The sequence below is a fragment of the Somniosus microcephalus genome, chromosome 10 (assembly GCF_052327205.1).
Source record: "Somniosus microcephalus isolate GS21.2 chromosome 10, FLI_Smic_1.0, whole genome shotgun sequence".
Classification (NCBI taxonomy): Eukaryota; Metazoa; Chordata; class Chondrichthyes; order Squaliformes; family Somniosidae; genus Somniosus; species Somniosus microcephalus.
In genome coordinates this window covers 184,357,998-184,382,037 of record NC_140996.1, presented here as the reverse complement: position 1 = coordinate 184,382,037, position 24,040 = coordinate 184,357,998, and the positions used below count along the sequence as shown (strand labels likewise).

The window sequence follows — 24,040 nt, the reverse complement described above, 5'->3', positions numbered from 1 at the left end:
CTATCACTGTGATGCTATGAACACAACTGACAACACACAGGGAGGGCCCTTGGTCTTGCCATCTCACTCCATCTTTGTCTCCTAAGCATCTATGCTATGGATCCTCTAAACTCACTCCTTCATTCTCACTCAACCTCCACTTGTCTCCCTCATTGCAGGAAAAGAGAGCTCACAATAAGAGGGAAAAAGCGAGGACAGGAGGAGGGCCACCCTCAGTAGCCCAGCTCACCCCTGGGAAGATGCGGTCCTGGAGATCGTGGGAGTGGAGGACGATGCGCAAGTGGGGGACGGACAGACTGGTGCATCACAGCAAGCTGGTGACAGAATAGTTTTCCATCTCTCTGACATTGCTTGAGTCGCTGATAATGATTCTGAAGCTCTAACAGATGGACTTATGATCATCTGCAATGTGCATGTAACCTTGGCATCACATCTCTTACTCTTTCCTTTACTCCCCCACAGGACCATCGCAAGCACCTGTCCCCACTAGCCTGTAGGAAGAGCCTGAGCATCCAGACTCCTCCGAGGAAGCTGCAACCTCCTGAGGGCGCAGCGTCAGCAGAATTCAGCGCACCCAGTGCCAGCGCAGACACTCTCACCTCGGTGGCATCTTCGCGAGTGTGCAGTGTATCACAGCTCACAAGTGAGCATCAGCAGATGGTGGAGACAGGGACAGCAGTGGAGAGTCCTAGTTGGAGGGTGCAGGACTCTCCCAGCTCGGCTCAGCTGCATGTCAACCCTCTGCCTCTGGGTCCATCCACAAGATCAGCGGTGCTGGAACTCCAGGAACAGATGCAGGAGTCTCTGGCAGATTTTGTCTCCAGGGTCGCTGTGAATGGAGGAGTCCATTGCGAACATGAGCAGAGCCTTTGTGGAGTCATTGGCGCATGAATGCATCACCATGGAAAGCATGGCAACCTCCATGGAGGTGATAAGTTACCAGAGTGCAGAAAACATGGTGAGTGTTCTGAATAGAATGACATCTCTGGAGGAGCGATGGTCATCTATTGAAGAGAGAAACCAGACCTTCATGGAAGTCCTTCTGAGTAAGCAGACATCAAGGAAGTGGGGGCTCCTCTCCAAGCACTCACTTCCATGCTATTGCAGAGCCCCACCAGAGTCCACACCCAACTGAGATCGGCGTCTCAACCCCTGCACAGCCGCAGGAGCAGCAGACTGTTGGCGAGCCCTCAGGTTCGCAACCCCAGAGGATGCCCGCCAAAGGTGTCGAGACAGGAGCAGCAAGAAACTGAGCAAGGGGGCCTCCACATCTGCTAAAGCCACAGGGGAAGCACCATGTAGGAGCACGCGTAAGAGAAAGATACTGCACAAATAGGCACAAGGGTAGTCACTTGGGTGAAATTTGATGTTTAATGTTAAAAAGCCATCAGATGGTTACTGTAAATAAAAAACCTGATGGCTACTGCTGCAGTTGTGGCGTGTCATTTCGCTAATGGGTCTTCCACATTGAGGGCTTAGGATTACTTGCAATTGTCAGTATGGTGGTCAAATTGTTAGGAATCCGCTGGTTCTTGGCCATTGTCAAAGCTCTGATAAGAAGCTGCGAGGCAAAAGTGCTTGATTGGCTAGGCTAAGCAAATCTGGCTAAGATGAGTGCGTTCCTTGCATCCCGGGCAGCAATGTTCTTGCGTACTGCTGCCGCTGGTTGATGGGCCTCTGCAAGATGTTTGTTTTCGCTCTTCTCCATCTCCTCCTCCTCATCTGAGGAGACTATGTGAGGAGCCACTTGGTCCTCGGGAATCTGCAAGCCACGACGCTGTGCCATGTTGTGAAGTGCACAGCAAACCATGACGATTCTGGAGACCCTGGCTGCTGAGTATTGCAGGGCTCCACCTGATCTATCCAGGCATCTGAAGCGCATCTTCAGCAAACCGATGGTTTGCTCGATTATGGATCTGGTGGAAATGTGGCTGGAGTTGTAGCTCTCCTCAGCTTCATTGGATGGGCTCCTCAACGGCGTCATTAGCCACGTCTTCAGGGGATAGCCCTTGTCTCCAAGTAGCCATCCGTTAAGTTGGTCTGGCAGACTGAATAGCGGAGGCACACTAGACTGGCACTATATGAAGGTGTCATGGCAACTGCCAGGGTACTTGGCACAAACATGCAACATCTCCTTGTGATCACACACCAGCTGAACGTTGAGGGAGTGGAAGCCCTTGCGGTTGACAAAAATACCTGGATTGCGATGGGGTGCCTTAAGGGCCACGTGTGCAGTCAACGACGACCTGCACCCTTGGAAAGCCTGCCAGATTAGCTAATCCAACCGCACGCACCGTGACACTTGCTTGATCCTTTGTGAAATGGATGTGATTGCGCACAATGGCAGAGGGCATCGGTTACCTGCGTGATGCAAGTGTGTGCGGCCGCCTGGGAGATGCCGCTGATGTCTGCTGCTGATCCCTGGAATGAGCCTAAGGCAAAAAAGTGAGTGCGGTGGTGACTTTGACGGCCACTGGTAATGCTTGTCCACCTGGTCCTCTGGGCTCCAGGTCTTGTTGCAGCATTGCGCAGATGTCACCCACTACCTCTCGCGAAAGTCGGAGCCACCTTTGGCACTGGTGCTCAGACATGTTGAGGTAGCTGACCCTGTGTCTGTAGACCCTGTTTGGGGGGGTATCTCCTGCGCCGACGGGTTTCCATGAGCCGGCCCCTTCTGGCCTGTGCAGCTTCAGGTGGGTGAGCAGCAGCTTGGCGCTCCTGCTGTTGCTGCTGATGATGGTTCTGCTGGTGCCACGGCTGCTCTTCGTCCTCATCTGATGTCCAGAAGGGAAGGAAATAAATGGCTCCCATGCTTCTGGTAGATGCCTGAGTTGAGGAAGCGCTCAAGTCAAGGTGGCGAGAGGGGTTTCCCAGGAGGTCACACTGGAGATGGGTGTCCGGCTCCAAACTTCCACAGCTGTGGTTATGCCGTCTAAAAGTTCCCCCAGACCTGAGACAACAAAGTCCTGCCACCTGCAAATGATGGCTGATCAAATATCCTATTTAATGGTGGAGCTGCAGCTAATAGTCAGCAATCCAATTGTGCTCCCGCCAGGTTTCACCGTTGTTTCAGAGCAGGCGTGCTTCACGTGGGAAAAGGGTTAAAATCACAAAGGCCTTTCAAAATGGGATAATAGAGGCAATTTAGTGCTTGTTCAGGGCCTTAAGGGCCTATCCCGCCTCTTGGAGGCGGGACGGAGACGGGAGCAGTAAACACGATTTCTTGAAAATTGCTTGGAGGCAGGGTTGGGCCCGCCCGCTACTTTTTGCAATTTTAACACCCCACATGCCTCCACGGCCCTTGGAAATTCGAGCCCTAAGGCTTTTTTAATATTGCCAGTTTCCCAACTGTGTAGGGCATCATTGACTGCACGTCAAGTAGTACCTTAGAAAATGGAAAAAGGGTATTACTCAGTTAAATAGTTTGTGATGTCAACCTCCGCATCCTCCAAGTTAATGACAGTAGTTGCTGTTACTAACATTCTATGACGATCTGGCATTCAAGATGTCTTCCACAGAGACGACTGACTGGATGGGTGGGTACTGGATGATTCTGGATATCCACCTCTACCTTGGTTGATAATGCCAGTCACGTGACATCCCTAATTTCCCTGAGGGCGTTAAGTGTCAACCATGTAGTATGAGACTGAAGTCACATGCAAGCCAGACTGGATAGAGGTGGTAGGTTTCTTTCCCTGAAGTACATTAGTGAAACCATTTGGCATCTTTCCTGGTCACTTTTTGGTGCCAGCCTACAAATTGCCAAATTTATTGAATTCAATTTCATAACTTCCCATAGTGAGATTTCAACACTCAACCTCTGGGTTGCTAGTCCAGTATGACACCACACTGTTCGCAACCTTGGTGTCATATTTGACCCTGAAATGAGCTTCCGACCATATATTCACAGTATAACTAAATGTCTACTTCCACCTCCGTAACATCGCCTGTCTCCACCCTTGCCTCAGCTCATCCGCTGCTGAAACCCTCACCCATTGCCTTTGTTACCTCGAGACTTGACTATTCCAATGCACTCCTGGCTGGCCTCCCACATTCTAGGCGTTTATACTTTCTAAGCTCTCTGTGGTGTAGCGGGGACTGTTTGTAAACCAGGACCCTTAAATATATCATTTAACTGTAGTGAAATTGGTGGGATTGATTTAATTTAATTGCAATTAATTAAAAGGTAAGTCATGACTGGACAGCCCGGTGCCGTGGTATGCTCCTCCTGCGATATGTGGGAACTCGGACACTTCCTGTGACCCTGACAACCATGTGTGCAGGAAGTGTGTCCAGCTGCAGCTACTGGCAGACCGCATTGCGGCGCTGGAGCTGCGATTGGATTCATACTGGACCATTCGCAATGCTGAGGACGTCGTGAATAGCACGTTTGATCAGTTGGTCACACTGCAGGCAAAGGTTGGACAGGCAGAAAGGGAATGGGTAACCAACAGACAGAGTACTAGGCACAGGCAGGTAGTGCAGGGGTTCCCTGTGGATATCCCCCTCTCAAACAGATACACCACTTTGAGTACTGTTGGGGGGGGATGGCTTATCAGCGGAAAGCAGCAGCAGCCAACTTCCTGGGACCAGGGGTGGCTCTGCTGCACAGGACGGGAGGAAAAAGAGGGGTAGAGCTATAGTAATAGGGGATTCTATTGTAAGGGGAATAGATACGCGTTTCTGCGGCCGCAAACGAGACTCCAGGATGGTGTGTTGCCTCCCTGGTGCAAGGGTCAAGGATGTCTCAGAACGGCTGCAGAACATCTTGGAAGGGGAGGGTGAACAGCCAGTTGTCATGGTGCATATAGGTACCAGCGATATAGGTAAATAACGGGATGAGGTCCTAAAAGCTGAATATAGGGAGTTAGGAGGTAAATTAAAAAATAGGACCTCAAAGGTAGTAATCTCAGGATTGCTACCAGTGCCAAGTGCTAGTCAGAGTAGAAATAGAAGGATATTTCGGATGAATACGTGGCTAGAGGAATGGTGTGAGGGGGAGGGATTCAAATTCCTGGGACATTGAAACCGGTTCTGAGGAAGGTGGGACCAGTTCAAACCGGACGGTTTGCACCTGGGCAGGGCTGGGACCGATGTCCTAGGGGGGGGAGTGTTTGCTAGTGCTCTGGGGGAGGGTTTAAAGTAAAATGGCAGGGGGTTGGGAACCTTAGCAGGGGGACAGAGGAAAGGGAACGAGGATAAAAGAAAGATAGGAAGGAGAAAAACAAAAGTGGCAGTCAGAGAAATCAACAGTTTAAATAAAACATGGCCACAGTAAATAATAATTCTAATAGGTCTAAGAGCGTTAAAAAAACAAGCCTGAAGGCTTTGTGTCTTAATGCGAGGAGCATTCGTAATAAGGTGGATGAATTAGCTGCGCAAATAGAGGTAAACGATTGATTTGATTGGGATTACGGAAACATGGCTCCAGGGTGGCCAAGGCTGGGAACTCAACATCCAGGGGTATTCAATATTCAGGAAAGATAGGCAAAAAGGAAAGGGAGGTGGGGTAGCATTGCTGGTTAAAGAAGGGATTAACACAATTGTAAGGAAGAATATTAGCTCTGATGATGTGGAATCTGTATGGGTAGAACTGAGAAATACCAAGGGGCAGAAAACGTTAGTGGGAGTGGTATATAGACCTCCAAACAGTAATGCGGAGGTTGGGATGGCATTAAAAGGGAAATTAGAGAAGCGTGCAATAAGGGCACACCAGTCATCATGGGTGACTTTAATCTACATATAGATTGGGGGTAACAATATTGTGGAGGAGGAATTCCTGGAGTGTTTACGGGATGGTTTCCTGGACCAATATGTCGAGGAACCAACCAGAGATCAGGCCATCTTAGACTGGGTATTATGTAACAAGAAAGGATTAATTAACAATCTTGTTGTACGAGGCCCCTTGGGTCGGAGCGATCATAATATGATAGAATTCTTCATTAAGATGGAGAATGAAGTTGTTGACTCGGAGACTAGGGTCATGAATTTAAATAAAGGAAACTACGATGGTCTGAGGCGCGCGTTGGGTAGGATTGATTGGGGAATGTCACTCAAAGGGTTGACGGTGGATAGGCAGTGGCAAACATTCAAAGACTGCATAGATGAACTACAGAATTTGTTCATCCCAATTTGGCATAAAAATAAAACAAAAAAGGTGACTCAACCGTGGCTAACAAGGGAAATTAGGGATAGCATAAGATCCAAGGAGAGGACATATAAATTGGCCAGAAAAAGCAGCAAACCTGAGGATTGGGAGCAGTTTAGGATTCAACAAAGGAGGACAAAGGTATTAATTAAGAAGGGGAAAATAGAATATGAGAGTAAGCTTTCAGGGAACATAAAAACTGACTGTAAAAGCTTTTATAGATATGTGAAGAGAAAAAGATTGGTGAAGTCAAGCGTAGGTCCCTTGCAGTCAGAATCAGGGGAATTTATAATGGGGAACAAAGAAATGGCATACCAATTAAATATATATTTTGGTTCTGTCTTCACAAAGGAGGACACAAATAACCTCCCAGAGATGTCGGGGAACATGGGGTCTGATGAAAGGAAGGACCTGAAAGAAATCAGTATTTGTAGGGAAATGGTATTAAGGAAATTGATGGGTTTGAAGGCCGATAAATCCCCAGGGCTTGATAATCTACATCCTAGGGTACTTAAGGAAGTGGCCCTAGAAATAGTAGATGCATTGCTGATCATCTTCCAACATTCGATGGAATCTGGAACAGTACCCATGGATTGGAGGGTAGCTAATGTAACCCCACTATTCAAAAAAGGTGGTAGAGAGAAAACGGGGAATTACAGACTGGTAAGCCTGACATCGGTAGTAGGGAAAATGCTAGAGTCCATTATGAAAGATGTAATAGCAGAGCACTTGGAAAACAGTGACAGGATCGGACAAAGTCAACATGGATTTACAAAGGGTAAATCGTGCTTGACTAATCTGCTGGAATTTTTTGAGGATGTAACTGGTAAAATAGATAAGGGAGAACCAGTGGATGTGGTGTATCTGGACTTTCAGAAGGCTTTCGATAAGGTCCCACATAAGAGATTAGCGTGTAAAGTTAAGGCACATGGGATTGGGGGCAAGGTACTGACTTGGATAGAGAACTGGTTGGCAGACAGAAAACAAAGAGTTGGAATAAACGGGTCTTTTTCTGAGTGGCAGGCAGTGACTAGTGGGGTACTGCAGGGATCGGTCCTTGGACCCCAGCTATTCACAATATATATTAATGATCTATACAAGGGAACTAGATGTAATCTCCAAATTTGCAGACGACACAAAGCTGGGTGGGCGTGTGTGTTGTGAGAAGGATACCGAGAAACTCCAGGGTGATTTGTACAGGTTGGGTGATTGGGCAGAAGCATAGCAGATGCAATATAACGTGGATAAATGTGAGGTTATCCACTTTGGTAGCAAAAACAGGAAGGCAGATTATTATGTGAATGGCAATAGATTGGGAGAAGGGGAAGTGCAACAAGACCTGGGCATCCTTGTGCACCAGTCGCTAAAGGTAAGCATGCAGGTGCAGCAGGCGGTTAAGAAGGCAAATGGTATGTTGGCCTTCGTAGCGAGAGGGTTTGAGTACAGGAACAAGGATGTCTTGCTGCAGTTGTACAAGGCCTTGGTGAGACCACATCTGGAGTATTGTGTGCAGTTTTGGTCGCCTTATCTGAGGAAGGATGTTCTTGCCATGGAAGGAGTTCAGCGAAGATTCACGAGGCTGATACCTGGGATGGCAGGAATGATGTATGAGGAGAGATTGGATCGATTGGGCTTGTACTCGCTGGAGTTTAGAAGAATGAGAGGGGATCTCATCGAAACTTATAAAATTCTAACAGGACTAGACAGACTAGATGCTGGAAGGATGTTCCCGATGGTCGGGGAGTCCAGAACCAGGGGTCACAGTCTAAGGATAAGGGGCAGGCCATTTCCGACAGAAATGAGGAGGAATTTCTTCACCTAGAGAGTGGTGAACCTGTGGAATTCTCTACCACAGAAGGCAGTAGAGGCCAATTCATTAAATATATTCAAGAAGGAGTTGGATATATTTCTCAAGGCTAAAGGGATCAAGGGGTATGGGGAGAAAGCAGGGACCGGGTACTGAATTTAGATGATCAGCCATGATCACATTGAATGGTGGAGCAGGCTCAAGGGGCCGAATGGCCTACTCCTGCTCCTATTTTCTGTGTTACCTTACGTAAACTTGAGGTGATCTAAAAATCGGCTGCCCATGTCCTAACTCGCACCAAGTCCTGTTCACCCATCACCCCTGTGCTCGCTGACCATCATTGGCTCCTGGTTAAGCAACGCCTCGATTTCAAAATTCTCATCCTTGTTTTCAAATCCCTCCGTGGCCTCCCCCCTCCCTATCTCTGTAATCTCCTTCAGCCCCACAACACCCCCGAGACACCTGCACTCCTCTAATTCTGACTCCTTGAGCATCCCTGATTATAATCGCTCAACCATTGGTGGCCATGCCTTCTGTTGCCTAGGCCTGAAGCTCTGGAATTCCATGCCTAAACGTCTCTGCCTCATTACCGCTTTCCTCCTTTAAGACACCCCTTAAAACCTACATCTTTGACCAAGCTTTTGGTCAGCTGCCCTAATTTATCCTTATGTAGCTCGGTGTCAAATTTTTTGTCTTTTTAATACTCCTGTGCAATGCCTTGGGACGTTTTACTATGTTAAAGGTGCTATATAAATACAAGTTGTTGTTGTTTGAAAACATTTGAAGGCAACTTTTATTGTAAGATGGCATTGATCTTATTCTCTCCTGATTGCTTGTAAGATGCCAACGATCATCATCTTGTATGTAAGGGTTAATGTGTCAAGTTCTGCTTGAAACCAGAATGCATTATATATAGGACACCAAGTGCTTAAGGAACAACTTATTTAAAAGTCCTGTGAACCTATTATTGTTAGTACTTCAACCAGATGTCTGAGTTCTCCCTCATGCCAGGCAATAAGATCTTCAGGCAATGCCAAATATGCTGCAACTTACAGAATTTTTTTTTTTTAATTTGAGTTTTTTGTTTACAACTCTATTACTTAACACGCATTTTTTAAAATTATGTATAAAGAAATTAGGTACTCCAATTCAAGAACGATATCTGGAGACTGAGAAACGACCAAAAGCCTTTGATGAGCTTGGACAAAGACTGCAACATTATGCAAAACTAGCGGGGGAATCCAGGAATAACGTAAGCAAAAATTCACAAGTGAAATTCATTCTAGAACCCTTTCTAATGCATTTATCCCTTTTTTGCGATATTGTGATCAAAACATCATTCCACATTTACCATTAATCTGCATGATGTCAATATGATGCAGATAGGGAAATTAACGTTCATATATTTTACAGGTTGTAAAGTATAGCCATATAGAGGCTGCTGAAATGGAGAAAGTGGAAAAGTCAGTGAATGAAACAATGGAATGGATGAATAATGCAATGGACATACAGGCCAAACTGAGTTTTGATCAAGACCCTATAGTACACGTGGTTGAAATTAAAGATAAACAGAAGGTTGTATTTCTTTTGTAATGGATTGATATATTGTAACCTAGTCAGTTAAATGTACCTTTCTATGCCCATCTAATTAGAATTTGAGGATTACAAAACTGAGGTGAAGTCTGAATAAGCTTTGAATGCAATTAAGTCAGTGCCAGAGGTCTGGGGCAGGCACATCATGGCTTTTGTCCTGAGTTAGGCCGCCCTGCAGATTTTCAGAACTTCTCTCTTTAGACCTGGAATCACCCTGGTAACTTTTTTCTCTGAACCCTTTCTGATGCATTTATCCCTTCTTTGAGATGTTGTGATCAAAACATCATTCCACATTTACCATTGATCTACATGATGTCAATATAATTTAAATGTTTTCCAGATGCATTCCAGTACCTGATTTGCCTTATTGATAACTGCTTCACACTGACTAGACACTTACAGGGTATGATCAATGATCACTCCCAAATTATTTTTTCAGTGGCTACTCATTCAAGCTATATATGTGCTTACTATTGCCTCTTGCTATATGAATTACTCTACATTTTATCAATATTAAAATTCATCTGCCGTATCTCAGCCAGTCCACACAATTGATTACCTTCAAAAAGAATTGAAATCAATCCTCTTTCTGTTATCTGCCACTAGCTTCAGGTCATCTCATGTTCTATATCATTCACAAATATTGTCAACAGCAAACATCCTAGAATAAGTTAGTTTTTCATGGGGCATTTTTGATTTACCATTATGCTAAACCAATTTTCAATCCATCTAGCATAGTGCCATGGGATCTTTTCCATCTACCTGAATAAAGCAGATGAACTTATTTTTATATATCAACCAAAGGTTGGTATTTCCCAACAATATTCCACTCCCTTAGTGATGCAAAGGCATGTTTGAAACACTTATTAACAGCTAAATCTCAACAATGCCCAAATTGCTAGCAATCTATGTTTCTATAGGAGTTGTGTAGTGATTTTGAACATGAAGTCTACATAAGGGCAAATATTTCTTACTCTTGAGTAACAAAATTGATAATTTCCTCAACTTTTCTTCACAGGAGCTAGACAGTATCTGCAATCCAATAGTCACGAAACCCAAGCCAAAAGTAGAGAATCCTAAAGAAGAAAACCAATTGATGAATAGTAAAACAAATTCTAAAAATGGAGCAGGAGGAGAGCCAATGGAGAATGAGAATCTTACCAAGGATACAGAAAATCCTCCCCAAAACGGCGACTGCCACCCAGGAGATAACTGCACAACCAACATGGATTAAACTATGTACAGTAAAAGGAATATTTTTTTCCTACCACTTTCTACATTTTTTTTCTTTTAATGTTTCTAAATGCCCACACACATTCATTTATATAAAAAAAGCTTTTGCAATACATTTCTTCAGTACCTAAAATGGTAGAGTTCAACTATTTAATTATGTACAATATGTCGGTAAAATGCTTAACAATGGTAAATGAAATATGTAAAATTCCTGTGGAATTGTGAATTTCTGTTAAAACCACCTACAGAGCATGATACATCAGACTATTTTGTAAGTTATGCTCCATCAAACTGAGATGGGTTATTAAAGCATGAAACTTTTAACAGGTGCATGTTTCAACAATACTTGGGCATATGTACGTTCTTGTAGTTTTGATTTTTCTTGTTCTCTTTGCAGTATTACGACTACGATGGGACCTACATAATTAGAATAAATTGAGTAACTGTTGAGCAGAGCAATCTGTATATGAATTTGTACTAATTAAATAAGGTTTTCAACATCAAAAACCATTGTTTTTCCCAAGACAATTCAATTTTTTTTAATGTATTTCCCACTCCTGCTTAATTGTATGAGAGAAATTTAGGAAATCAGTTCTCCTTGAAGTCTGGGTATCATTCTGGTAAAACTATGCTGCACTCCCTCCAAGGCCAGTATATCCTTCCTAAAGTGTGGTACCCAGAACTGCTCACAGTACTCCATGTGTGGTCTAACCAGGGATTTGTATAGCTGTAGCAAAACTCCTACTCCCTTGTATTCTAGTCCTCTAGATATAAAGGCCTTTTTGATTATTTTCTGTACCTGTTCATGACATTTAAAATCATAGAAAGTTACAGCATGGAAGGAGGCCAGTTCGGCCCATCATATCCGCGTCAGCCAACAAAGAGCTATCCAGCCTAATCCCACTTCCCAGCTCTTGGTCCGTAGCCCTGCAGGTTACAGCATCCCAAGTGCACATCCAAGTACTTTTTAAATGTGGTTAGGGTTTCTGCCTCTACTACCCTTTCAGGCAGTGAGTTCCCGACCCCCACAACCCTCTGGGTGAAGACATTTCCCCTCCAATCCCCCCTCAACCTTCCACCAGTTACTTTAAATCTGTGCCCCCTGGTTTTTGACCCTTCTGCTAAGAGAAATAGGTCCTTTTATATCCACTTTTCCTAGGTCCCTCATAATTTTATACACTTCAATAAGGTCTCACTTCAGCCTCTGTTCCAAGGAAAACAAACCCAGCCTATCCAGTCTTTCCTCATAGCTAAGATTCTCTACTCCCAGCAACATCCTTGTAAATTGCCTCTGTACCATCTCTAGTGCAGTCACATCTTTCTTGTAATGTGGTGACCAGAACTGCATGCAGTATTCTAGCTGAGGCCTAACTAGTGTTTTATACAGTTGAAGCATAACCCCCCTGCTCTTGTATTCTATGCCACGGCTAATAAAGGCAAGCATTCCGTATGCCTTCTTAATCACCTTATCTACCTGGCCTGCTACCTTCAGGGATCTGTGGACATGCACTCCAAGGTCCCTTTGTTCCTCTACACTACTCAGTGTCCTACCATTTAATATGTATTCCCTTTCCTTGTTAGCCCTCCCCAAATGCATTACCGCACACTTCTCTGGATTTAATTCCATTTGCCACTGTTCTGCTCACCTGACCAATTTATTGATATCTTCCTGCAGACTACAGCTTCCTTCTTCAGTATCAACTACACAGCCAATTTTAGTATCATCTGCAAACTTCTTAATCATACCCCCTATATTCAAGTCAAGATCGTTGATACATACCACAAAAAGCAACTGACCTAGTTACTGAGCCCTGCGGAACCCCACTGGAAACGGCCTTCCAGTTACAAAAACACCCATCAACCATTACCCTCTGCTTCCTGCCTCCGAGCCAGTTTTGAATCCAACTTGACACTTTGCCCTGGATCCCATGGGCTTTTAACTTCGTGACCAGTCTGCCGGGTGGAACCTTATCAAAAGCCTTGCTAAAGTCCATATACACTACATCAAATGCTCTACCCTCCTTGTTACCTCCTCAAAAAATTCAACCAAGTTTGTCAGGCATAACCTGCCTTTCACAAATCCATGCTGGCTCTCTCTGATCAGCTGAAAATTTGAGGTGTTCAGTCACCCTATCCTTAATTAAAGACTCAAGCAATTTCCCCGACAACAGATGTTAAGCTAACTGGTCTATAATTCCCTGACTTTCCTCTCTCACCATTTTTAAATAGCGGATTGTCATGTGCAATTTTCCAATCTAAAGGAACGGGTCCTGAATTGAGAGAACTTTAGAAGATTATAGTTAGGACCTCTGCAATGTACTCCTACTTCCTTTAAAACCCTGGGATGGAAACCATCTGGTTCTGGGGATTTGTCACTCTTTAGTGCAATTATTTTCTTCATTATTGTTAGTTTACTTACATTAATTTTATTGAGTCCCTGATTTAGTTTCCTTGGGATTTCTGGCATATCTGCCATTTCCTTATCGATTTTATCACCGCTTTCAGTCTTTAAGGGGCCAACATTGCTCCTGACTACCCTCTTTTTCCTAATATAATTGTAAAAAAAATGTTGATTTTGATATCCTTTGCAAGTTTCCTTTCATACTCCCTTTTTGTAGCTCTTACTATCTGTTTTGTGACCCTTTGTATCTTTCCCATTTGCCAGGATCTATGTTATTTTTTGCATTTTTGTATGCCTTTTCTTTTAATTTTATGCTGTCCTTTACCTCTTTAGTCATCCATGGCTTTTTTTTGGCCAGTAGAGCTCTTACCCCTCGGGGGTATAAACTGGTTCTATATCACCTTAAATTCTTTTTGAACATCTGATGACCTGTCGTTTTACCCATTAACAGATTTGCCCGGTTTACTGTGGACAGTCTCCGTCTCATCCTTTTGAAGTCGGCCTTACCCAAATCTAGAATCTAAGTAGGTGTTTCATGTTTCTCCCTTTCAAACGCTACATTGTGATCGTTATTGGATAAATTTTCACATACAGTTAGGCTATTAACTAAATCTGCCTCATTACTAAATCTAATGTTGCCTCTAGGTCATATTATTGTAGAAAACTATCCCAGACACACTCAAGAAATTCACTACCTTTCTGACAGGTGCCAGTCTGCTTATCCCAATCTATATTAAAGTTAAAATCCCCCATTAAATCCACTCTGCCTTTGCTACACACTTGTCTAATCTCTGCATTTATGCAATCGAGTATTTCACAGCTGCTAGCAGGGGACCTATACACAACTCCCATTACAGTCTTAAATCCTTTCCTATTTCTTAATTCTACCCATAAGGTCTCCACTGCCTGCTTACCTCTCATTATAAACTCTCTTATCATTGAAGTGATTTCATCCTTAATCACTAAGGCTAGTCCTCCCCTTCTGCCATTTTCCCTATCCTGTAGACCTTATAATCTGGTATATTTAGTTCCCAGTCCTGACTGTCTTGCAGCCATGTCTCAGGAATGGCTACCATGTCATACCCTCCAATTTGAATTTGCGCCTGCAGTTCATTCAATTTATTCCTTATACTCCGTGCATTTGTATAAAGAACGCTTATTTGGGCCACACACCCTAGTTCTCTGCTTAAATGTACCTTACACCCTAAATTATCTAGTTTATCAAATAGTCTGTCCACACAGGCATAGTCCTGTCCCTTTATCATTTAAAACACTTCAACTAAATCATGCCAAAGTCTGTACTTTTTCTAGAGTAAAAAGACCCAGCTGTCTGAGTCTATCGTGATACCTAAGGGCTTTTAAACTAGCAATCATTCTAGTGGCTAGAATGGAGAACAGTTGGCACATGACCCAAAATCAGTATATCTCGGAGTGACTCTCAATCACACACTTGTACAAGGACCACCTCACCAAGGCAGCTCAGAAAATCAAGAGCAGAATTGGCTCTCTAAATAAGCTTGCAGGCTCAAATTGAGGAGCTAATGCACAAACATTGTGCAAATCAGTGTTAGCTTTCTACTACGCAGCTGGAGCATATTGTGCATATCAAACTAGCTGATACACAATTAAATCAAACAATGAGAATAATAACAGGGACTATCAAACAACAAACACTGAATGGTTACCAGTTCCTTTCAAATATATGGCCTCACATCAGGTGTTGTAGCAAATAACCTTGAGCAAATCCATACCTGCCACTTTTCAAAGATATATGGGAGGTGCCTCAGCACCAACCTGGACTATGCTATCACCCATCTTCATGGGGGGGGACACAGTCTCATTATGGTTAACAGAATGGGGACAAGCTGTTCTCTAAGAAACAACTTTCTAATCGCTCAGCCTGAAGAAAGACTACCTGACCATGCCATCTCTGGTGCAAGCTCAACCATTTTAGATATGAGTTGGTAAGGTGTGCGGCAAATGACCAAATTTATTGGCATTCTGTGCTGTAAATTTCTATGATAAGGTGTGCGGCTAATGACCACACCTGCGAACTCAGGAACCCCCCTCTGTGCAGTGCAGTGCAGTATGCTGTACATCTACTGAATGGCTGCTCATTTCATGCTGTTCTACCAGAACTTTCCAGACTCCACAAAGTTGACCCTGAGGCTACCAAATGACTAAAGCATAAATGATGCCTCTTGACATATTTGACTTATAGTTTATTGTCCTACTTTGTAGTCTATGCTTTGATTTTTTTCCAATCTTTATTGTACCACTAGTGCATTCATATAAATAATATTTCTAGTAGCCCTCCTTGTCCAGGGCCTCTACATGAGGAAACCAAAACAAGCCAAAGTATTCCAAAGAAGACCTAACCAAGATCTTGTACAAGGTCACTATGGTTCCTTTTGTTTTATACTAGATCATCCTCTACATTCTAGTACTCTATTTGCATTTGCAGTAGTCTTTCAGCACGAATTGTGCACCTTCAGAGAATCATGTACTGTAACTCCTAGGCCCCTTTCCCATTCAACAGGCTTTAATTCTGTACCAAGCATGGAATATACATGCTTGGCATTAGCCCTACTCACGTGCATGACACCATGGAGTAGAAATCTGCTAGGACTGTTTTCGTGCCTAAAATCATCACTGCACAGACCCAATTGTGGGGTGCAATTAGAAGGCAAAATTGGTCAGGGGCCCTCATTATCATTAAGGCTGCCAGCGCTAGTAGCACTATTGATTGACAATGCGCCTAATTTGGGGGGGGGGGGGGGGGGGGGAAGAGGGGTGGCGGCAGGAATATCAGGCATCCTTGACGCTATTTAAAGACAGCTTGCACTTCTTAAAAGGGGCGTGCACTTTGGCTGTAGGCAACTTCTGAACATGACGGGCCAAGGAGAAACTTCAAAGGCCCCACCTTGCTCGAATGCAGCATTGGCAATCTTGGTGGGGCAGGTAGGCAGGAGGAGGGATATCATTTCCTCACCATTGGCAGGAAGGCTTCCTGACTAGCTGCAGTGGGCACAAGTGGCAGAGCAGGCCTGTGCTAGGAGTATCGCCCCACAGACCTCGCTGCAACGCAGGAAAAAGTTTAATGGCCTCCCCTGATTACCAGCACTCTTCTCCATCCACTGCAGCACACTTCACTCCACTTCCCTCTGCTCCTAATGCCACATTCTTCTCCTACCCTCATCACGATTATGGCCATCACCTTCTCACACCTCTGCTACTCTCAATACGCTAACACCACTATTCTACCTTGAAGTGCACACCCTCAAAGCTTCTTGCTAGGTTACCACCAGCACTCTCTTGGAGGGCAAGCTTGCAAGCAATAATAGGGATGAGGTAGAGCATCTAGTCATGTCCTCTTCCCAAATTGAGGCGCAACTTATGGCAATCGTGAGGACTGGTCGCATCAGCGACGTTGCAAGTGGCAAATGTGGAGAACACATTCTACAGGGTTCTTGGATATCTTTCACACTGTCCTTTCTCTCTGAAATCTCAGTCTTACACACTGTGCATGACAAGTGCAGCTGCTTTTAGCAGCCACTCAACTGATTATCCTAGACACTAAATGCTAATCCTTGCCCCTTCCCTTTCAGGTGAAGAAAAGATAAAGCGTTCAGATGCATAGACGGTGGCACTCATGATACATCATCACTCTTACTTTAGCAAGCATCAGCTCAAAAGATTGGCACTATATGTACTTTACAGGATAGGTTAGAGGGATCAGCACTGGGAAATTCACCGAGCCCTAGTGTGTAGGAGCGTAGGCAGGGGGATGAGATGGCCCAGGAAGCAAGGCGGAGCTTTCATCCTAGCTCTGCTGCAGAGGGCACAGCCTGCATTAAAAGACTGATTCCTATATACTAGGACATTTGAAGTGCATTGAGCAGCATGCCAGTGAGCTTGCGCACAATGGTAGAGAGAATGGAGAAATCCAGCTCTATCTTGTGTGGGGTTACACAGCATGGCATTGAGACCCTGCAGCCAATCATGGAGTGAGTGGTCAGCTCTATGAACACTGCAGTGGGGCCGACATTGATGAGCTTCTAGTGACAGCTCTGACAACTTCGTTGGGAGTTCAGATTGTTGCCATCGTGGGTCTGGAATCTAGCATGTCTTCTGCTTATCAATCCATGAAGAAGAGCATGAATAGAGACTTCCAGAGCATCAGTACACTCCTTCACTCTGTTCTCACGAAGAGCAGTAGGAATGTAGAGGTGCAGCCCCATGACAGTGACATTGGCTCAATGGAAGAGGCTCATGCTGTCTTCTCCAGATTTGTAGTGGTTTTCTGCATGCTACACAATTATGCAATGCAGAGGGAACAAGCCTTACAGCTGCCACAGGAGGAAGAAGTCGAGGAGGAAGATGAAGGGGACGAGGAAGAAGAGGAGAATGAGACCAAGGTCGAGCAGTGCAAGGCAAAAAATAATTGAGAGATTTTCCTAAACAAACCCTTCCCCCGCACACAGTCTCACCAACTATCTGACTCAGTGCTTCCACCCACCTTCTGAATGCCCTCCAACATTGCTACCTCATGGTTCTTTCTCTTACATACTTAAGAATACAAAGACCAACACCAATGTAAAAAAAACTCCTTACTTAACATTGTGTACATTGCAGATTTAACAAATTTTACTTCCCTTGATGTTGATATGAAATCACCCTTATGCAATCCCTTAGTGCCTGACCTCTCTGCTCGTTTACCTATTCTAGCACTCTTACAGGGTTGGTCCCCTGTCGCAGGAGTCTGGGAGGTGGAAGGCTGCTGATCATCAACAGGGAAGACAGGGTGAGCCCACAGGTTTATTTTCAGATCCCCCACCCCACCCGAGTCAAGGCTTTTCAGAAGCAATTCTGCTATTATCATAGAGGAGGAGGAGGAGCAGCACAGGATGGAGATAAGAAGAGTCAGGAATCATTGAAAGAATATGTAACCCACTAGATACTTACCCCCACCCCCAACCCCAACCAATAGAGTATACAGGCAGCATAGGTATTATGAGGAGTTGTGCATTAAGTAGAGTGCGTTTCAGTAAAGAGGCAATAGGGAATCTGTGACTTGCTGCAGGAAGACCTCAAGCCACACTGATCGACCCACACTGCTCTTAGTGGCTATGAAGCGGCTACAGCAAGGATTAGAAATTGACTACCCATAACCATATATATTTAAATGAAATTGTCTTATTTTTTAATGATTTTTTTATTAGAAAAGTGCAAAATCATACAACATTAACCAAACTGTAAAATATACCCAGCTAACATGCCGTGATCAATACATGGCAAAAATAAACCCACAGACAAGAAACAAAAAACTAGCAGTTGAACTGAAATCCCATCCTCTCTATGCATACTGCATCTGGTGACCCCCTTAAGGAAAGCCAATATCAAAATCAGCAAAACCAAAGCGGTGACCAGCATATATCCACTAAATCTTAATGTTCCATAATTATTGCAAATATTGTGTACATAAAAAGATGCACATACACACATACCAAGCAGACAAAATCAGAACATTTAGATTACCTATTTCATGCAATTTTCTTTATTCCTGAAATGTTAACAACTTTCACACACTGTAGGAACTTGTTCAATCTTGATTGGTTTTGGAGAAATCCTGTGTTCAAACAAGCCCCTACATTTTTGTGCCATGACATCAATGGGCCTCTTCCACCTGTGACCTTCTACTTCTACATATATAAAAGGACCAAGAACTGCACCACAGTGGATGGTTGGGAAGGATTGTGGTGTGTGAAGGATGCTATTCAAAGAATGAAGAAGATCCTACCAGGTAGGCAAGCTAACTTTCTTCATCCTATATTCTTCATTTAATGTGAAAGACATGCCAAAGTTGTACCAATTTAGGAGGAGGGCGAGCCTAGCTGGGATGCCCCAAACCTTGCTGCTAAAATAGATCTGTTGAAAATATTGTACTGAGTACGGGGCACATTTAAATAGCAATCTTTGGTAAACATGTGAAGGGTACTCCATTTAGCTGCTCCACAGACACTGTAAATGGAAACACGAGTAAGGGGGGGGGTCCAGGAATCAGCAGTGGCACAAGTAGAATATCCATTAACTGGGTCTCTGGGACACACACTAGTCAAATGATAACAATGGAGAAAAGTACTCCACCAGCCATTTCACTATACACTGCTTCATCACTGAGCTGAGCAAGAATAGGTCCCATCTGAGGGGCATGGAAATACTGGCCCTACTCACTGACAGAACTGCTGAGAAGCACAGTTGATGAGTTCAGTTTGGAGTGATCAAAATGAAATTTGACTAGTTCCGTCACACTACCAAAAAAGAATTACAGCTATTACACAGGTCTTGGGCCTTTATACAATCTGCCATGACATAATAATTTAGGAACGCACTTAAGCATGTGATCATCACAAAGCCAATCAGGACTGGACAAATTGTTATGGTGTGTGAAGGATGCAGAAGGATGAAAAATAAACAAGTTTGAATAACCGAACAGCAGAAGTCAACAACACAACAATAGTAACTTGCACTCATATAGTGCCTTTAAGGTAATAAAACATCCCAGATGCTCATTTAAGAGAGCTTGGACATAAGAAGAAGTACAACAGTTGATGGCTGATTGCATGGCAAAAGATAGGTTCTGAGGAAGCTTTTAAGGTGGGACAAAAAGTACCAAAATGACGAGGTTTAGAGAGAGTATTCCAGATGTTAGAACCAAAATAGTTGAAGACTTGGCCACCAAAAGTAGTGGCAAGAGGATGGGATGCACAGGAGGAAGAATTGGAGGAAGGTAGATCACAGGCGCTGACATAGGGCTGAAGAAGACTGTAGATCTAGGGAGGGATGAGGCGATGGAAGGTTTATAAAAAGTACAAGTATGGTGAATTCACTGCATAGGAGACAAAGAGCCAATGAAGTTTGGGGAAGGATAATAGGTGAGCGGGACCTAGTGCGAGACAAGATGCAGGTAGAAGAGTTTTGGATGCATTGCAGTTTGTGTAGGGTGCAGCTAGGGATGCCAGTGAGGAATCAAAGCTTGAGGTAAAAATGTCAGCGAGCCGTGGGGCAAGGAGAGGCAGCTGAGTAATCTGGAGTATGCAAGATGGCAAACATACTAGAGGGTAACACAGAACGGGACAAGGTTGGAGATCCACTGGGGGAATAGGAGAGGGCAGGACTGGAAAAAGATGGGGGATAGAAAGGATGTTAGAGAGGTTAACACTTGGCAATTAAGCTGAATATGCACTGAGAAAGGGTAATGAGTTGTAAGACAAAAGATGGATGCCATGATGGGTGCAGTGGAAGATACTAGAGTGGAGCAGAGGGAAGTCGTGGGCATGTCCAGGAAATAGTCGAGCCTGGAACAACGGCAGAAAAAGGGATTGGAATGGTAATAGTGTTGAATAGGGTGTGGGAACTGAGAGGGGGAAATTACAGAAAACAATGAGGAGAGAAGAAATAGGAGTAGAGGCAGCAGAGGCTTGAAGAGATGGGGATCGAGGAGAATTGCAAAAGAGGACCAAGAGGCAGCCAGCTGAGTTAGAGATACTCAGGTCTGGAGGAATGCCCAGTATTGCATGCAGGATTGGGTGCAACAATGGTAGCTTTAGATAACATAAACAAGGTGCAGAGAAAATTAAACATGGCTAAGCAATTCCTTAGGTAGAGGCTTGGAGGTCATCTGTACTCTCTTTAAAGCAAATGGTGATATATGGATCGGTGCCTGCTGCTGATAGGTCAGGTTTCTCACATGTAGTTGGGGCATTAACAATTTCAAAACATTTTAGGGTATGATAAGCAGTGGGGCCTCCATGGTTTAGTGGCTTATTCAAACTCTTGTATCTTTCATGTCGAAGTCTATAAAAAAGGGGGGAAAATTAGTGTTGCTACAAAACAGCACTTAATTCATTCATCAGCAGATGTAAAGGACAAAACTCCTGCAAAAATGCAAAGCTACAGGAATAATCTATGAACATAATCTTTATATATGTGTACTGGTATTTTGTGGTCACAGTACTAAATGGTGCTAACTTCTCTTATCTCTCAAACAGTATTCATAACTGCCTGATTCTATTTGTTAGTAACTTGCTGTTATACATGATCATAGAATCAAAGAATCATAGAAATTTATGGCACAGAAGGAGGCCATTCGGCCCATTGTGTCTGCGCTGGTCGAAAAGGAGCTATCTAGCCTAATCCCACTTTCCAGCTCTTGGTCCGTGGCCTTGCAGGTTACGGCACTTCAGGTGCATATTCAAGTAATTTTTAAATGTGATGAGGGTTTCTGCCTCTACCACCCTTTCAGGCAGTGAGCTCCAGGCCCCCACCACCCTCTGCGTGAAATAAATTCTCCTCAACTCCCCGCTAATCCTTCTACCAATTACTTTAAATCAGTGCCCCCTGGTTATTGACCTCTCTGCTAAGGGAAATAGGTCCTTCCTATCCACTCTATCTAGGCCCCTTATAATTTTTTTTACCTCAATTAAATCACCCCTCAGCCTCCTCTGTTCCAAAGAAAACAACTCCAGCCTATCCAATCTTTCCTCATAGTTAAAATTTTCCAGTCCTGGCAACATCCTCGGAAATCTCCTCTGTACCCTCGTGAGTGTAATCACATCTTTCCCGTAATGTGGTGACCAGAACTGTACGCAGTACTCTAGCTGTGGCCTAACCAGTGTTTTATACAGTTCTAGCATAACCTCTCTGCTCTTAAATTCTATGTCTTGGCTAATAAAGAAGGAGAATATCCCATATGCCTTCTTAACCACCTTATCTACCTGTCCTGCTACCCTCAGGGATCAATGGACATGCACTCCAAGGTTGCTCTGTACATCTACACTTCTCAGTATCCCATCATTTATTGTGTATTCCTTGCCTCGTTAGCCCTCCCCAAATGCATTACCTCACATTTCTCCAGATTAAATTCCATTTGCCACTTTTCTGCCCACCTGACCAGTCCAATGATATCGTCCTGCAGTCTACAGCTTTCTTCCTCACTATCAATAACATGGCCAATTTTTGTATCATCTGCAAACTTCTTAATCATGCCCCCTACATTGAAGTCTAAATCATTGAAATATACCACAAAAAACAAGGGACCTAGTACTGAGCCCTGTGGAAGCCCACTGGAAACAGCCTTCCAGTCACAAAAACACCAGTCGATCATTACCCTTTGCTTCCTGCCACTCAGCCAATTTTGGATCCAACTTCCCACTTTCCCTTGGATCCCATGGGCTTTTACTTTTTTGACCAACCTGCCATGTGGAACCTTGTCAAGGCCTTGCTAAAATCCATGTAGTCTACATCAAACGCACTACCCACATCAACCCTCCTCAAGAAATTCAATCAAGTTAGTCAGACACGACCTTCCCTTAACAAATCCATGCTGACTGTCCTTGATTAGTCTGTGACTTTCTAAATGATGATTTACACAGTCCCTCAGAATTTTTTCCAAGAATTTTTCCACCACGGAGGTTAGGCAAACTGGCCTGTAATTACTCAGTCTATCCCTTTTTTAAAAATGACACAAGATTAGCAGTCCTCCGGCACCACACCTGTAGGCAGAGAGGATTGGAAAATGATGGTCAGAGCCTCCACTATTTCCTTCCTTGCCTCTCAATAACCTGGGATAAATTTTATCCGGGCCTGGTGATGGCTCTACTTTCAAAGATGCTAAACCTCTTAATACTTCCTCTCTCACTATGTTTATCCCATCAAATATTTTACACTCCTCCTCCTTAATTACAATATCTGCATCGTCCCTCTCTTCTGTGAAGTCAGACGCAAAGTATTCATTAAGAACCATACCTACGTCTTCCGCCTCCACATATAGGTTACCTTTTTGGTCTCTAATAGGCCCTGCTCTTCCCTTAGTTATCCTCTTGCTCCTTATACTGTATAACCATGAATACTGTTCTGATGCCAATGGACCTCGATGTTATTTTAATGGTGGTGGACCATTAAACAACTAATGGGAAGAGGAGGCTCCATGAATATCCCCACCCTCAATGATGGTGGAGCCCAGAACGTGAGTGCAAAAGACAAAGCTGAAGCGTTCGCAAACATCTTCAGCCAGAAGTGCCGAGTGGATGATCCATATCAGCCTTGTCCTTAGGTCCCCACCATCACAGAAGCCAGTCTTCAGCCAATTCGATTCACTCCACGCGATATCAAGAAACGGCTAAGCGCACTGGATACAGCATAATCTGTGGGCCCCGACAACATCCCGGCTGTCGTGCTGAAGACTTGTGCTCCAGAACTAGCCGCGCCTCGAGCCAAGCTGTTCCAGTACAGCTACAACACTGGCTTCTATCTGACAATGTGGAAAACGGCCCAGGTATGTCCTGTCCACAAAAACCAGGACAAATCCAACCCAGCCCCATAAGTCTACTCTCAATCATCAGCAAAGTAATGGAAGGTGTCGTCGACAGTGATCACCACAACAGGATCATGCAGGTCTGTGCCAGGTTTCCAAGCAGCTGTCACAATTCCTTCATTCTGCACGATTCAACCTGCAACAAAAGTCAGTGGACAGCTGCTCGGGGACAAGGGCTACCCCTTCCACACATGCCTGATGACAACCTTTATTTAAAGTAGAGGAAGAGGATACGATGCCGGAAATCCCAAGGAAACTAATATTGAATCAGGGACAGGGACACAACAAAATTAACGTAAGCAAAATAACAGTAATGAAGAAAATAATGGCACTAAAGAGTGATAAATCCTCAGGACATAGAAACATAGAAGATAGGAGCAGGAGTAGGCCATTCGGCCCCTTGAGCCTGCTCCGCCATTCAATGAGATCATGGTTGATCATCCAAATTCAGTACCCTGTCCCTGCTTTCTCTCCATATCCCTT

At 44.2% G+C, this 24,040-nt stretch overlaps 2 protein-coding genes across 4 annotated transcripts in view; one reads left to right on the top strand and one right to left on the bottom strand.

Annotated features, from left to right (window-relative positions):
- hsph1 (heat shock 105/110 protein 1) overlaps positions 1–11,288 on the top strand; it is a 128,153-nt gene extending 116,865 nt beyond the window's left edge. For all 3 annotated transcript variants that reach the window (XM_085999313.1, XM_085999312.1, XM_085999314.1), the window contains 3 exons: positions 9,088–9,207; positions 9,369–9,530; positions 10,567–11,288. In XM_085999313.1, coding sequence (XP_085855439.1) covers positions 9,088–9,207; positions 9,369–9,530; positions 10,567–10,782 — 498 coding nt within the window. In that variant the 3' untranslated portion in view covers positions 10,783–11,288. The remainder of the gene's footprint in view (positions 1–9,087; positions 9,208–9,368; positions 9,531–10,566) is intronic.
- Positions 11,289–18,373: 7,085 nt separating this feature from the next.
- Positions 18,374–24,040, bottom strand: part of wdr95 (WD40 repeat domain 95) — a 255,032-nt gene continuing 249,365 nt past the window's right edge. Inside the window, 1 exon segment of the mRNA XM_085999311.1 lies at positions 18,374–21,039. Within this exon segment, the coding sequence (XP_085855437.1) occupies positions 20,829–21,039 (211 nt within the window). The 3' untranslated portion in view covers positions 18,374–20,828.